At 28.0% G+C, this 15504-nt stretch overlaps 3 protein-coding genes across 4 annotated transcripts; 1 reads left to right on the forward strand and 2 right to left on the reverse strand.

Moving 5' to 3' along the window:
* Positions 1-362: 362 nt before the first annotated feature.
* On the reverse strand, positions 363-2297 carry LOC127279059 (dihydrofolate reductase). The gene is made up of 5 exons (XM_051301175.1): positions 2099-2297; positions 1081-1236; positions 847-970; positions 662-771; positions 363-571 (listed from the first exon to the last, which is right to left on the reverse strand). Exons 1-5 carry the CDS (start codon positions 2179-2181, stop codon positions 496-498), a joined length of 549 nt encoding a protein of 182 aa, XP_051157132.1. The 5' UTR covers positions 2182-2297; the 3' UTR covers positions 363-495.
* Positions 2298-2496: 199 nt separating this feature from the next.
* LOC127279057 (queuine tRNA-ribosyltransferase catalytic subunit) lies at positions 2497-10231 on the forward strand. 2 transcript variants are annotated; one of them, XM_051301173.1, is made up of 8 exons: positions 2497-2644; positions 7050-7206; positions 7420-7509; positions 7666-7819; positions 7915-8050; positions 9299-9460; positions 9572-9740; positions 9863-10231. In XM_051301173.1, the coding sequence occupies exons 2-8, from the start codon at positions 7063-7065 to the stop codon at positions 10205-10207; spliced, it is 1200 nt and encodes a 399-aa protein (XP_051157130.1). In that variant the 5' UTR covers positions 2497-2644; positions 7050-7062; the 3' UTR covers positions 10208-10231. The 2 variants fall into 2 exon arrangements, with proteins under 2 accessions (XP_051157130.1, XP_051157129.1); XM_051301172.1 differs by having other exon boundaries at positions 2530-2695.
* Positions 10232-10349: 118 nt separating this feature from the next.
* Positions 10350-14845, reverse strand: LOC127279058 (coiled-coil domain-containing protein 25). The gene is made up of 5 exons (XM_051301174.1): positions 14684-14845; positions 14508-14555; positions 12882-12973; positions 11647-12029; positions 10350-10697 (listed from the first exon to the last, which is right to left on the reverse strand). The coding sequence occupies exons 1-5, from the start codon at positions 14706-14708 to the stop codon at positions 10616-10618; spliced, it is 630 nt and encodes a 209-aa protein (XP_051157131.1). The 5' UTR covers positions 14709-14845; the 3' UTR covers positions 10350-10615.
* Positions 14846-15504: the final 659 nt, after the last annotated feature.

Consider the following 15504-nt stretch of genomic DNA (forward strand, 5'->3'; position numbering starts at 1 on the left):
TCATATTACTCTATGTTTACAGTAACCTTACAGCAACCTTACAGTAACATTACGGGAAGCTTACAACAACCTTACCGAGTAAGCTTACTAGAACCTTACCATGTAAACTTACCACGACCTTACTGTGTAAGCTTACCTTAGCTTTACTGTGTAAGCTTACTGTAATGGCCGAAGTTGTAAGATGACCTCAAGTTTACTGTAGGCTTACACGGTAACCTTACAAACCCTATACAGATATCCTTACAGTAACCTCACAGCAAGAAGTCGTGCTATGTGGGAAAACTAAAGTTTTTATTCTGCTACAAAAAATAGGATAATTATAATTTAAATAAAAATACTTAGAACATTAAAAAAGCTTTGGATTTATCTTGAAAAAAATATATTTCAAAAATATTCTGTAACTTTCAAAAGTATAATTTGATTACAAAAATAATGTGGAATTAGAATTTAAACAGATGTTAACAATATTGGCAGAATTATTAATCACAAATTTTGTTACACTTTTTCATAAACTTCGTATTCAAATTGAATATCATTTTCTTCTTGTATTCCTTTAGGTACATCTGGGTCACTAAATAATAAAGAAAATTAAAATTGTGAGATTAAAGAAAGAAAATTTATTAAAAATGTAAAAATCATTTTTAACTACATAGATACTTACCAAACAAGATCAAAGTTTTTTGGTAAAGGTGGAAAAAATGTATCGCATTCAAATTGTTTTTTCACTCTTGTTAAATAAAGTCTATGAAAGTAAGGTGAATTCATTGATTCCTGGAAATCATTATAATATATGTCTAAAAATTGTTTTGCAATATTGTTAAAATAAAATTAATAAATATATAATACTTTGTAGACTACTCCACCTCCAATGACCCAAATTTTTTCCACTTTATCTTTTAATGGAGTGGAAGTAATTTTTTCAATTGCATTTTGCAAACTGTGACAAACGATTGCTTCATCGCTAAGATTTCTAAACAAATTTTGTAATTAATTTAAATTCACGTCTACAAATGAAATCGAAAAAGTATGCAAAGCTTTCAGAAATTTTACATTGCAATTGAAAAAAAAAATTACACTTACAATTGTTGAGATGTTAATACCATGTTTATTCTGTCTTTTAAAGGTCTAAATTTATTTGGAATGCATTCCCAAGTTCTTCTCCCCATAAGAACGACATTTTTTTTATTTGGGTCCACAGTTTTACTTGTCATTTTCGTAAAAAACGCCATTTCACTTCTATAATGTAATATTAATGTTAATTTAAAATCGTGACAAAAGGGGTTAACGCCAATTTCATGTTTTTACAGAAAACGAAAAAAATATATTTAAAAATTGTGCTGGTCATTTAAAAAGAAACTAAGAAAACCATTTTGAATTGTGACGCTCTTTGAAGAAAGGGACCTAAGAAGGAACGAATTATAGGTTATGTTTACGACAGATTCATTTTGATTAAAATTTCTTTATTTTTATTTAAATATAAAATTAAAAACAGTTTTTATTTTACTTGGATGTAATGAAGACGTAAACATTAATGATTGATTGATTCTCTTCGTGTATTTTCACTTAAAAATTTCAAAACATAACCTATAATTTTTTGCTTCTTAGGTCCTTTACGTCGCGAACACAATTTTTTGATTATGTGAAAAAATATATGATTTGAAGAATCACTGGAAAACTAGTCAAAAAAATTACATTTATATATTATTATTATTATTATTTTTATATTAAATTGACAATAATATTATCGAATTTTTTTTCACATATAAATCAAAAATAAGATATACACAAGATAATTTCGTAATCTTAAATTTTACACAATTTTAAAAATTCTTCAGTGACTATGTAAGAAAAAGGACCTTAGAGGAAAGAAATTTTTAGGTTATGTTTGTGATTTTTAGATTGAAAATACAAAGAGGACCAATTCTCAATACAAACAATATATTTAATATTCTCAAATATTCAAGAAAATCAGATTTTTAATTTAAATAATTAAAAATAAGCTTTCAATTAATATAAAACTATTTCTACACATAACCTAAAATTTTTTCCTCTAAGGTCCCTTTTCTCATATAACATAAAAACAATATATTTCAATTACTTTAAACGCCAAGGTAAATTTCCATTGATCCCAATTCCCATTCCCTCACAAGTAGCTGCAATTAAATTTAATCCTGGATTCATTTTCTTTTTATTATGAGTTCAATAGTTGTAAAAATTTGGGTGTCCACGTTTTCTTTTGCAATATTCGTCAATGTAGCCAAAATATTTGCAAGGATACAAACTCACGTGAGTATAAAGCTGGGTCTACACTATACTATCACTAGTTATTAAGCTGACTCTACATTGCCTACAAAAACGCGAACGTGAAACATGTACATGTAGAAATAGATAAAGATTGAAATATTAGCCATTTTAATCATTTATTCAAATATCGAATAAATTTTAGATTATATTTTATGTTCCGTTAATGAAAAAAATATTATTATTAAATACCGTTTGCAAATCAATTGTGTGTTGGTCTTAAGTGGCCTTATCTCTGTCAAATGTCGTCTGCTAAAAAACGTGTTGTTTGTTGCCACTAACCTGAAAATAAATATTTCTGACACTCGGATACATAAAAATTTATTTAACTTAAAAAAGAAAAGTAAATAGCTTAAATTAACTTAAAATAATACTTTTACTTAGTTATAAATAGGTGTGTACAGTGGCTCCCATAAGTATTCGTACCCCACTAATTGTTAACTTCAAGGCTATGGTATATTGTTTAAATAATTTTTAAAACTTATTTTCAAAGTATTAATGTTTAGTACGTTTATTAAGCTTTCAAAAAATATAAACATTTTTTATAAATAATAATTTGTTTTTACAAAATCTTTAAATAAATAAAACTTTGTCAAATTTCAGCCCACAAAAGTATTCGTACGCTTAAAATCTTTTAATAAAAAACGAATCTTTAAATAATAACAAACATAAACAATTTGTTAATTAATATTTTGTAGGACCTCCCTTAGCTTTAATAACACTTTGCAAGCGTTTAGGCATACTTTGTACTAACTTTAACACAGATTGTTTGTCAATATTGTTCCAAACTTGTAAAAGTTTTTCTTTCAATACTGTTTTGCTTGTTATGTCATTTTTCCTTAAGTTTCTTTCAATATCAGCCCATAAATGTTCAATGGGATTGATATCCGGACTTTGTGGAGGAGTTGACAACAAATGGGGTGTTCGATAAATCAAAAATTGTTTAACGATATTCGCCGTATGTTTCGGGTCATTGTCTTGTTGAAAGTAATAATTGTCACTCACTTTTAATTTTTCAGCACTTGAAGGCAAATGTTGCTTCAAAATGTTTAAATAAACATTTTTGTCCATAATACCATCGATGAAAACTAGATCACCGACACCTTCAGCACCCATCACCATTACAGAACCACCTCCGTGTTTCACAGTCGCTTCGAGATTTTTTAACTCCAGTTCAGTATTTGGTTTCCGCCATATATATCGACATCCATCTGAACCAAACAAGTTAAATTTAAACTTCTGGAACAGTGTGATTTTTTCAGATGAGAGTAAATTTAACTTGTTTGGTTCAGATGGATGTCGATATGTATGGCGGAAACCAAATACTGAACTGGAGTTAAAAAATCTCGAAGCGACTGTGAAACACGGAGGTGGTTCTGTAATGGTGATGGGTGCTGAAGGTGTCGGTGATCTAGTTTTCATCGATGGTATTATGGACAAAAATGTTTATTTAAACATTTTGAAGCAACATTTGCCTTCAAGTGCTGAAAAATTAAAAGTGAGTGACAATTATTACTTTCAACAAGACAATGACCCGAAACATACGGCGAATATCGTTAAACAATTTTTGATTTATCGAACACCCCATTTGTTGTCAACTCCTCCACAAAGTCCGGATATCAATCCCATTGAACATTTATGGGCTGATATTGAAAGAAACTTAAGGAAAAATGACATAACAAGCAAAACAGTATTGAAAGAAAAACTTTTACAAGTTTGGAACAATATTGACAAACAATCTGTGTTAAAGTTAGTACAAAGTATGCCTAAACGCTTGCAAAGTGTTATTAAAGCTAAGGGAGGTCCTACAAAATATTAATTAACAAATTGTTTATGTTTGTTATTATTTAAAGATTCGTTTTTTATTAAAAGATTTTAAGCGTACGAATACTTTTGTGGGCTGAAATTTGACAAAGTTTTATTTATTTAAAGATTTTGTAAAAACAAATTATTATTTATAAAAAATGTTTATATTTTTTGAAAGCTTAATAAACGTACTAAACATTAATACTTTGAAAATAAGTTTTAAAAATTATTTAAACAATATACCATAGCCTTGAAGTTAACAATTAGTGGGGTACGAATACTTATGGGAGCCACTGTATATATAAGGAAATATTATTATTAATTAATATCGACTCCCCTCCGATGATAAAGTGTTAATTCAAACTCTAGTGCAATAAAGTGTTAACTCTGAAATTTGTGCTATATAATGTCTTTTCGTTTGTTTGTGCAATATAATATCAATTCAAATTGAGTTCAATAAAATGTTAATTTAATTTTCAGTTAAATATGATGTTCATTCAAATAATTGTGCAATATAATTTAAACTTTTACACAATGTAAGGTTAAATAATACAATGGACAAAAAAGGAATTCATAGGAATTGAAAAAAATTTTTAAAATATAAAATATTATTTTATAAAATAAAATATTATTTTCTTTATAATTTTACGAATAAAAAATGAAACATTTAACCGTTAAGAGAAGCAACTTCAATGTATTTAACTAATTTGTTTCTTGGTTATAGTACAAATGACAGATTCGCAAAATTTTTCTTATTTTTCGATGATATTTCGTAACAATTTATGTTAAACAATATAAAATGTTTAGATAAATTATTAATATATTTTACAAAACTTTATATATTTTTCTGTTATTTATTAATGTTTTTGAAAAAATTATATTTAGCCTTTTAAATTTACTTTCTATAAATGTGTTCTCAGCAGAAAGATACTTTTTTAATTGAATATTATAGTTCTGAATTACTTTAAAATTTATGTTTTTTAATTTAAGTTTTACAATTTTTAACGTAAATATACCGTCAGGTATATGCTTTGTTTTTCGTAAAATGATAATGAAAATAATATTTTAAATAATGTATACAATGTGCAAAAGTTACCCGGCTGAAAAAACGTGTACAAGAAAATGTACAAGTCCTTGTACATGTTCATTCATGAACTTGTACATTTTCTTGTACATGTTCAAGTAATGTTCTTGAACCAGTTCAGCATCCGGAATTGAGACATGTTCTTGTACCAGAAATTGTACAAGATCCTGGTCAAGAAAATATACTTGTACAAGAAAATGTCCATGTTCCTGTACATAGTTTCTTGTACAAATATATTTTCTTGTCCAGGATCTTGTACAAGTTATGATACAAGAACATGTCTCATTTCCGGATGCTGAACTTGTTCAAGAACATTACTTGAACATGTACAAGAAAATGTACAAATTCATTAATGAACATGTAGAAGAACTTGTACATTTTCTTGTACAAGTTATTTCAGCCGGGTAGAATTAAAATTATATTGCATACCCGGTAAGAAGGCTTGCATTAAAAAGTTTAAAAATTTTTTTCAATTCCTATGAATTCCTTTTTTGTCCATTGTATTAAATTCCCCAGAGAAGTATCGAAAAAATTAAAGTTGAATTCTTTTCTATGACTCTAGAAACTGGAACATTTCAGTTAATATTTAAAGTAAAAATTTTGTTATAACTGCTGTAGATTACTGAAAAAAAGTATTTAAATAAAAAAATCCATTTTTTATAATGAATCTCGATCGTCATTGCAAATTACTTGTTTGGGCTCATCCACATATGTATCACGTGATATTTTTAGAAGTGGAAGGGGGGTAGGCAAACTATCACGATCCATGGAAATTTAATTTTTTAACAATAGAAAAAGTATCACGCAGGGGGGAGGAAAATATGTATCACGTGATATGTGAACGACCCCTTTTAGTTAAAAACTGTAAAGTTCATAAATGAAAAAATTAACAAAAATTTTTGTAAAAGTAACTATATAACAATTTTTTTAATAGAAAAACAATTAAGGCAACATAAAATTATTATTTTAATACTTTTCAAAGTTCTAAAGTGTGAAATTATGCTTTAAATAATAAATAACAATTAATAAAGTGGATTTCATTAAAAGGAATTAAAGTATTATTACTCTAATATTAGTTTTCGGTATTCAAAAGTTTTCACAAAAACCAGGTAAAATTTTAGTCACTGATAGGAACAGAAAAGAATTAAATTTTATGAGAAATGTCTTTTATCTCGGGAATTCAAATGTATGGACAAAAACGGAATTCAAAAGTATTTACTTTGTAGTAAATAACAATGGAGTGGTTGAAATTTTTCAATACTTTTTAATGTAAGTCTTCTTACCGGATAGCATAGTCGCACAAGAATCAACATATCTCCGGCATTTAAAATTTTTTTTTAATGTTCTTTGATTTTTTGAAAACTTAAATACATGTACTTTATGACATTATTGCATAAAAAGTTATATCTTTAACAGTTTCGTAAAAAAATTCAATTAAAACCGTAAAAATTTTTTGCATTCAGGGTGGCGTAAACCCCTTAATACATTTTAGTAAAATTTTATATTAAGGAAATCTTTAGGATTTCACATATTTTTTGTAAGATTTAATGTGGGTAATTATAAAGGAAACAGACATGGAAAATTGATTTTAAAAAATGTAAGAAATTACATAAGAATCCACATGTAGAATTCCTATGTGGTCAAAATCGTGTCCTAATTTCATATACGGTATTTTTTATGGATTTTCATATGGATTTTTACAATCAATCTGGAATTTCATATGGGTTTTTTAAATGGAATTCCATATAGCATCCCATCTAAGATCATATATAGTAATTTTCAGTAGGATTAGTTCTTCTTCCCAGCTCTTTAATGCATTTGCGTCTAATATTTATAAAAATGCATCTTTATTTTACAGATTATTCTAACAAATGAATAAAATGTCACATAGTAAAAGATCTCCTTTAATTTTTGAATTAATTGCGGAGTGCAACACCTCAAAAGCTCGAACTGGCGTAATGACATTAATTCACAGTGTAGTTGATACTCCAGTTTTTATGCCGGTTGGAACGCAGGTTGGTTTTTACATAAACTTTATTTTATTAAAAATTCAATTGAAAGATTATTTAATCTGAAGACTTAATATGCTGTATCTATTATGTAATTTAATATCCGAACGTTCAATCCACGAAATTTTACGTAAAAAGTGTTTGCGTTTTAAACATGCCAATTTTTCGAAATTCCTACGTTTTATTTATTATATTAATATGACAATTTTTGTCTAATAGGGTACATTGAAAGGATTACTGCCTCAGCAACTAGAGAATTTAAATTGCCAAATAATGCTTAGTAATACATATCATCTAGGAACTAGACCTGTAAGTTATTTCATTTCTTTAAAAAAAGTTTAAATAGGTTTATATTTATTTATATTTTACATTTAACAACAAGGAGATACTTATGTGCTCTAATCTAGAATTATTTACTCCTAATTGGAGCATTTGCCTGGAATTTTATCAAATTTGTAATTTTAGGGTCCCGAAATTCTTGAAAAAGCCGGAGGTTTGCATAAGTTTATGGGATGGAATAGAAGCTTATTAACAGACTCAGGAGGCTTTCAAATGGTTTCATTATTGAAATTAGCAGAGATCACCGAAAAAGGAGTCAAATTTAAGTCTCCTTACAATGGTATTCAAACAAATCTTTTATTTTTATTAAATAAAATATAATAAATGCATTTAAAATGTATTTACCAATTTATAAGTAAAAGTAATTAATTTTAGCTGAATCTGAATGTATGTTAACTCCGGAACATTCCATTGAAATTCAGAATGCTATTGGAGCTGATATTGTAATGCAACTTGATGATGTTGTTAGTAGTGTAACAACTGGACCAAGAGTTGAAGAGGCAATGCACAGGTAATAAACTTTTTTTTATTAATAACTAGGGGAGAGTAGTCAGGTTTGGACAGTGGTCAGAGTTGAGCCCTCGCGTTTATTTTGTTTTATTACACTAGCGCCATCTGTCTTTGTATGTAAGTATTTGTTAGCAATGTCAGCGAACTTTTCACATGTGTTGCAGTGAAGTATGCGAACAATAAAAGACGTATTATGCGAGTTAGTGCTCTACACTCAACAAAAAACTTTTTTGTTGTTTCAAAAGAAGACAATTAAGTGCAGAAATTCAGGAGAAGTTATAGAGAAAAGTTAAAACTAAACTTTAAAATCTTTTATATAGAAACAAACTTGGTTTGCGCACAAGCTTGAATACAGTGAGAGTCTGACGCCTGGTCTTACAAACGTCCATACCCACTAAAAACCCCAATACATGTATGTACTAAAACCCGAAACCCTTCTTTTGGAGCCCTTTATCCACTCTCGGAACTGTCGAAAGACTTTTGCCTTCGAGGATGGCGCTCCAACTTTATCGCAAATTCGACTTCGTCCATTCCTGCGGATATCCTGAGTTATGAATTTTTAAAAAATAATAAAAACTATTATCAATGTCAAAGAAGGAAACTTCTTCCCTTTCCATCGCCAAAAGATCTGCTGGAGGGACACTTGCAAGGACCTGCACAGTATTCGTAGATACTGTTCAGTAAGCAGAGACAATACGTCAAGTAATTTACTGCAAATGAAAACTAATTCAGTTAAATTGAAATGAATACCCTGGGCTTCAGTGAATCCCGATTAGCGACAAATTCGAATTGGAGCTATATTGCAATTCTCAAAGCTATATTCAACTTCCAAACTCTCTATTCGTACTAATTCAATGAACAAATTTTTGAGCTTTAATTTTTTTTTAATTCGTCAGCACAAATTCAATAGACGAGTTGGTCACTTTGTTTAAATTCTCAACCGATGAAAACTTATTGGTACGAATTGAATTCACAAAGGGCTTCATTGAATCTTGCTTAGCGACAAAATACGAATTGGACCTTGCGAAAAAAGTTAATTTATTTCAATTCATCTGAATTAATTTTTTTTACTGGGTTGCTCTCTGCGCGGTCAGTATATTATTACAGATGGTTACACTTCTTTAGTTCCCAAGAATGGGGCCCTTTCACCGGCGTGGGCCATTTTTTTTAAAAAACTGTTATTAAATATAAATTTAATCAAAATAATATTTAATATTTTTCTAAAAATATTGTTTTTCTATTGAAACAGAACATTAAGGTGGATTGACAGATGTTTATCTGCTCATAAAAGACCAGATGAACAAAGTATTTTTCCAATTGTTCAAGGAGGTCTTAATCCTGAATTAAGAACAGAATGTGCTAAACAATTAATAAAACGAAAAGTTAACGGATATGCTATTGGTGGATTAAGGTGATTATAATTTGAAATTTTTCAAATAGTTAAATATTTATTTTACTGTACAAATAATACAACAAAATAGAAATTGTAAATATATATAATTTATATAATTTAAAATTTTAGTGGAGGAGAAAGTAAAGATGAATTTTGGAAAATGGTTCATCTCTCTACAGATATTCTTCCCAAGAATAAACCACGATATTTAATGGGAGTTGGATTCGCAGTTGATTTAGTTGTATGTTGTGCACTCGGTATCGATATGTTCGATTGTGTTTTCCCGTCAAGAACAGCTGTTAGTATTTTTTTAAGATACTTTTTTATATTTTTATTTTAAAAAATGTTGGATCGAAAGAGGGGGAGAAGCTTTTTGGATATTTATCCCAATTAATCAAAATTTGTTATTTTTGTTTACAGCGATTTGGATGTGCTTTAATACGAAATGGACAGTTAAATTTGAAGCAAGTGCAATACAAAAATGACAAGAGACCAATAGACGATAATTGTGACTGTAGTACTTGCAAAGAATACACTAGAGATTATCTTCATCAAATCGTTACTGTGGAAACTGTGGCATGTCATTTACTCACTGTGCACAATATTGCTTTTCAATTGAATTTAATGAAAGACATACGAGAAAGTATAAAAGCGCAAAAATTTACTGAATTTGTTCAAGATTTTATGTTAACAGTGTATCCAGATAAAACATATCCAACGTGGGTTATTGATTCCTTAAAAGCTGTAAATATTAATTTATTATGATAAATATAAAAATTATGAAGCGAATCATACGTTGTTATCTTTGTTTTCTTTTTCAATTGACGTATGATTATCAATAAAAATGTAAACAATGTAAAATTAAAAATTTTGATAGGATTGAGGAAGTTAAATAAAAATTGTCATATATTTTTATCTATAGTATATATTTCGGGATATAACAAATAAAATTTCCAGAAAATATATTTTTTTTTAATCTGGTGTTTTGTTCAACTCAATTTTGATTCTGAATTTAGATTTTGAAATAATTTTTATTAAAAAAATCTTAATGAAAATATATAATAAACACTTAATTTTTATTTACTTAAATGTTAAGATGCATTTTTGCGCCGATTCAGTCCATGAAATGATAGTAAATCCGTAGAATTGAAATCCTTTCGGAAAGATTTTATATCACATAAATTCGTCAGAGTCATAACCAGAATTATCCGTATTCGTAGTCATTTTTGCGTTCTTAAATAACGAATTATAACTCCTGAAAATTAAATCATTTATTAAAAATTTTGTTTACGCTAGATCATTATATTTCGTTTAAAGTAGTTGCCAACTAAAAATATTATTTCGGAAGGAATATCCTGACTTTATAGATTAGTACATTTTGCAACTAGTGGGGAAAGTGGGTGATTTTTCGAGAGTGAAGTTTGCTGTCCGAGCGCAGCGAGAGTAGCAATCACTATCGAAAAATCATTCTTTCCCACGTGTCGCACACGACGTTTTCTCCAACGCCTTGCGAATAAATGCATTTTTATTAATTAGGAAGAATTAACAATATATTTATGCTTCATATATAATGACAACTATTTGGTTTTTTAAAATGAACAATGTTTTATTTATTATTATTATTATTTATTTATTATTTATCAAAAAAAAACTAAAAAAATATTACGATTTACTTTCCCCACGCTCGGCCGAGAAGTTAATAAATGTTCAACTTCCCCAATACTTTTTTAACCAAGTTGCACTTTCAGAGCAGGCGTTGGAGAAAAATTATTTGAATCAATTTCAATCGGATTTGCTATAATTTTATCAGAAATAACTCGTAAAAATACATGCACCTAGACTGCAAAAACCACTGAGTAACAACTTTCTAGCTAATCTGTCGGAGTTTTTAAAAAATTGTCAGATTCGTAATCAGCGACCCCGGAAATCCCCTGAGAAACTAATTTCAAGCGAATCTCCGATTTATAATATCTTCATTTTTCTTGACAAGGTCAATTTCTTGTATTTTAGCATGAGACACAAGGGTTTAAACATTAAAATTTTTTTAAATAATTTAGATCAAGAGAAAAATCGATTGTATTAAAATTTAACGTTAGTTAATGTGATAACAAGTTGTGATATCAAATCACTTGTTTAAAATTAGTCGGCAACGACCTCGCATGAAATATTAATACCATAATTTATAAATAAATATATTAATTTACCTCATTTCTGCTTCTTCTTGACGTCGTTTCTCTTCTTCCTTTTCTTTATCCTTCTGCTCCCTCAGAATCCTCTTCTTATCTTCTCGCTCCTTCCTGTCTCTTTCTTCTCTCGCTGCTCGAAAATTAACTTGTTCTGATCTTTTTGTTTTGTTCAATCGATTTACTATTACATTTAGACGTTTTGAAACATGAATTTTACGGACTTCTTTTTCTTTATGAAAACTCACTTGTCCAACATCCATTCCTTGAGTTTTCTTTAGATTATGCCACATTGTATAAACAACATCTATATCATTCATTTTATTTCCTTCTATACTGTTTGCTTTAACGAGTTGTGCGGCATCTTCCAACACTGAACTTGGAATGTCATCAATTGTCTGGCCCTTCATTTATTTAGAAATTATATTAAATTTCCGATTCAGTACCGCCGGAAATTTTCGATACGACTACTAAGAGTACTATCCAAAAACTCACTTGTCTTTAAACCATGATAAGTCAGTCAATATATAAGTTATACAGTTCAAACAAAAACCTTTGAAAAGCTTATTAAATTCTGAATCTAATGATACATTGCAAAAAAAATCTGAAATTTACATCAATTCACTGCTGAGACCTCATTTTTTATTTAAATTCAAGAAAGTTAAAAAATCTTAACAGGTTCTCAAAACTACATGATTTGTCGAATTTTCATGGTTTTGAGTATAAACATGCTCGAAGCTTTGTACTGATATCTTAAAAAACCAGTTAAGATTTTTTAACTTTCTTGGATATAAATTAAAGATGAAGTTTAATCGGTGATTTGATATAAATTTCAGAATTTTTTCTACAATTTTGTAAAAATATACTGATAGTTTTTTTATCCTGAACTTGTCAAGTCACATAAGTTTTTTAAAGGGTTATACAATTTTTAGCAATATACCATTAGACGCAGAATTTAAGGAGCTTTTCAATGGTTTTGTTTTAACATTCAAACTTATATATTGATTGAGTTATCATGGTTTAAAGACATGTGTGTTTTTGGATATTTTCCCTACTTGTATCAACAATTTCCAAATGTAGTGTAAATAATCATGAACATTTAATGCTTGATTTAAGTTTTTTAAGATTTTCAAAAAAATTAAAATTTTCATTTTTTTTTAAATTAACTTTTATCTAATAAAAATTTTAATTAATTCTCGAATTAATACTCCTCCCTATATTTCGTTAGAAAACAAAAATACTTTACATCAACTTACACATCGAAGTCTTAAATACACGTGAGCTGACGAAAACTTGTCTACGTGAAACCAAACATCTTCCGGCCATCCCCATTTAATAAGATCTTCATCTAAATGAAACAATAAAATAAAAATATGATATAAGTTTTGAATTATAAAATAGTAGCTAATTTATGTTCTAATTAATAATTAATTGTATTAAATTCCACAATGTAAAACTCGACACAATATTATTTTGTAATGAAAAATTAAATTTGTTAAATTGCACACCGCTAAACTCCTCAGTTATTTAATTTATAATAGAAAACTAAATTTGTTAGACTCTGCACAATTAAACTGCACATGGTTAAACTCTACGCAAACTAAGCTTACAAATTTATTTTTCTATTATCAATTAAATTTGTGAAGAATTTAAAGGTGAGCAATTTAACTGTGTAGAACTTAACAAATTTAATTTTTCATTACAAAATAAATTTTGTGTAGAGTTTAACGGTGTGGAATTTAATATAATTAATATTTCTTATAAAATAAATTTGTGTATTTTAACATTGTACAATCTAAATTTGTGGAATTTAAAAATAAAATTATAGAGTTTAACGGTGTGCAATTTAACTATGTAGAATTTTAAGTGTAGGGTTTTAACGTTGTAGAATTTAGATGTGTAATATTTGAACCGCCCCGCCAAAAATTTGTCAAAAAAGTCTTCAGAAATTCAAATTTACAAAAAATTTTATTTTAAATCGCCTAATTGTGACGATTTGTTTTAGTTAGTAAAGTACACTGTAAAAAATCTTTTCAGAGATCATCCACAATTTGTAATTGTGTTGAAATTTGTAAAATTGCTATATTCAATAAGGTTATGTTACCACATTAAAAAGAGCACTTTTAATATTTTCTGTAAATTTACTACTTTCAAAGTGGGTAATAGTTGCAACATAATTAGTTGTTGCATCCGTCCACTATTACTCACTTTGAAAGTAGTAAATTTACAGAAAATATTAAAAGTGCTCTTTTTAATGTGGTAATATAACCTTATTAAATATAGCAATTTTACAAATTTTAATACAAATACAAATTGTGGATGTATAATCGCCAATAAATTTTTTACAATGTAATTGTATGAAAATTTAAATAAATTTTGACGATGAAAAATTTTTTTTACATCACATTTAATTCTTTGGATTTGAAAATTTTCCTCTTAATTTTGAATTTTAACCGTATATCTTATGCAGAAATTTTTATAGTATTTTAAACTATAAACATTATTTTATAAAATTTTAATAATCAGACATTTTTGACGCAATATTTTTACCTGGTCAAGATATTTTAGAATGGTACATTGTCCTAAAATATTTTAAAGTAAAAAAAAAACCTTGAAAATTTACGTTTTTTTATTAAACAATTATCAGTAATTTGTTTATTTTTTAATTTATGGATTTTTCTGATGCACCATTTGAAAGAGCGGTTTCTGGGCCATAAGAAATATATATTGCCAATTTTTTTATATTGCGTATTGTTAGTTTAAAAAATTGTCAAACTTTAAGTTAAATTTTTGTATATTTAGTCCTTAAAGGGTTAATAGAATAAGAATTTTTAGCAATTCTAATATATATAAAGTTTAATTAGAAAAGTATAAATACTTACTTTCGTGCTTGTCAACACCCATAAATAAAGTTACAGGTGGTTCCACCACTGCAAATTTCAAAAAAACATGTAAATAACTATTTCTAACCTATATTAACAATTTATCTTTTAACAAACAACTATAACCTCAAGATTTCTGAGAAAACTGATATTCTAAAAATATAAAATATACTTACCATCACTTTCAAAATAATACACCATTTTCAAATAAAACACAAACTAACAATACTTTTATTATTATATTTTATATATTATATACATACAAATATATTGAAAAATCCATAAACTTCAATCGTAAGGTTATACGCACAATAGTTTCGCGTAGACCGTTCACGCCGTTCATGAATAAAGGCCTGAGCAGAATAGAAACGTAACCGGAATCGTAATCGTAAACGCAACTGCAAGAATGAGTTAGAGAAGGACAAACAATATGTCTATCCTTCTCTAACTTATTCTTCCGGTTGCGTTTACGATTACGTTTTCAGTAACGTTCCATTCTGCTCAGGCCTTTAGAAGCATGCGATAGAAAAAGATACAAATATATGAAGTCTAAGGGCCAATGCACAATAGTTTCACGAACAAGATAAATGAGATAGAAAATCTTTCTTTTTATTACCCACTTTTTAATGTGTCACTATTACATAAACAAGTATTGAACCATATTAAAAATGTCAATATTTCTTGGTTTGGTAAAAAAAATTCCCATCTTCTAGATAATTGCGCCATTTTAAACATGGTAAGGTTACGTTCGGCAATGAAATTTTCTGATAAGGCTGTTCAACTTGTAAAGTAGCGTGACGTCACTTTTTAAAATGGCGGCTCGTCGGAAGACATACAATCCACTGACTTCAATGCATTGTATGTCTTCCGACGAGCCGCCATTTTAAAAAGTGACGTCACGCTACTTCACAAGTTGAACTGCCTTATCTGTTGTAATTTCGCAGTCATTAGTCATTTCATCTCTTTGAATATGCGAACGATTATCACTCTCTTTAAA

The sequence above is a fragment of the Leptopilina boulardi genome, unplaced genomic scaffold (assembly GCF_019393585.1).
Source record: "Leptopilina boulardi isolate dan_hultmark-lab unplaced genomic scaffold, ZJU_Lbou_2.1 LbouV2_214, whole genome shotgun sequence".
Taxonomy (NCBI): Eukaryota; Metazoa; Arthropoda; class Insecta; order Hymenoptera; family Figitidae; genus Leptopilina; species Leptopilina boulardi.

Bases quoted from the DNA above. Each gene is read 5' to 3' on its own strand.
- LOC127279057 (XM_051301173.1), top strand. From the start codon at position 7,063: ATGAATAAAATGTCACATAGTAAAAGATCTCCTTTAATTTTTGAATTA. The intron at 7,510-7,665 runs GTAAGTTATTTC...TTGTAATTTTAG, and splicing joins ATCATCTAGGAACTAGACCT to GGTCCCGAAATTCTTGAAAA. The intron at 7,820-7,914 runs GTATTCAAACAA...AATTAATTTTAG, and splicing joins ATTTAAGTCTCCTTACAATG to CTGAATCTGAATGTATGTTA.
- LOC127279058 (XM_051301174.1), bottom strand. From the start codon at position 14,708: ATGGTGTATTATTTTGAAAGTGATG. The intron at 14,556-14,683 runs GTAAGTATATTT...TGAAATTTGCAG, and splicing joins GTATTATTTTGAAAGTGATG to TGGTGGAACCACCTGTAACT. The intron at 10,698-11,646 runs GTAAATTAATAT...TTTAATTTTCAG, and splicing joins CAAGAAGAAGCAGAAATGAG to GAGTTATAATTCGTTATTTA.
- LOC127279059 (XM_051301175.1), bottom strand. From the start codon at position 2,181: ATGAATCCAGGATTAAATTTAATTGCAGCTACTTGTGAGGGAATGGGA. The intron at 1,237-2,098 runs GTAATTGAAATA...ATTACATTATAG, and splicing joins AATTTACCTTGGCGTTTAAA to AAGTGAAATGGCGTTTTTTA. The intron at 971-1,080 runs GTAAGTGTAATT...AAATTTGTTTAG, and splicing joins GTATTAACATCTCAACAATT to AAATCTTAGCGATGAAGCAA.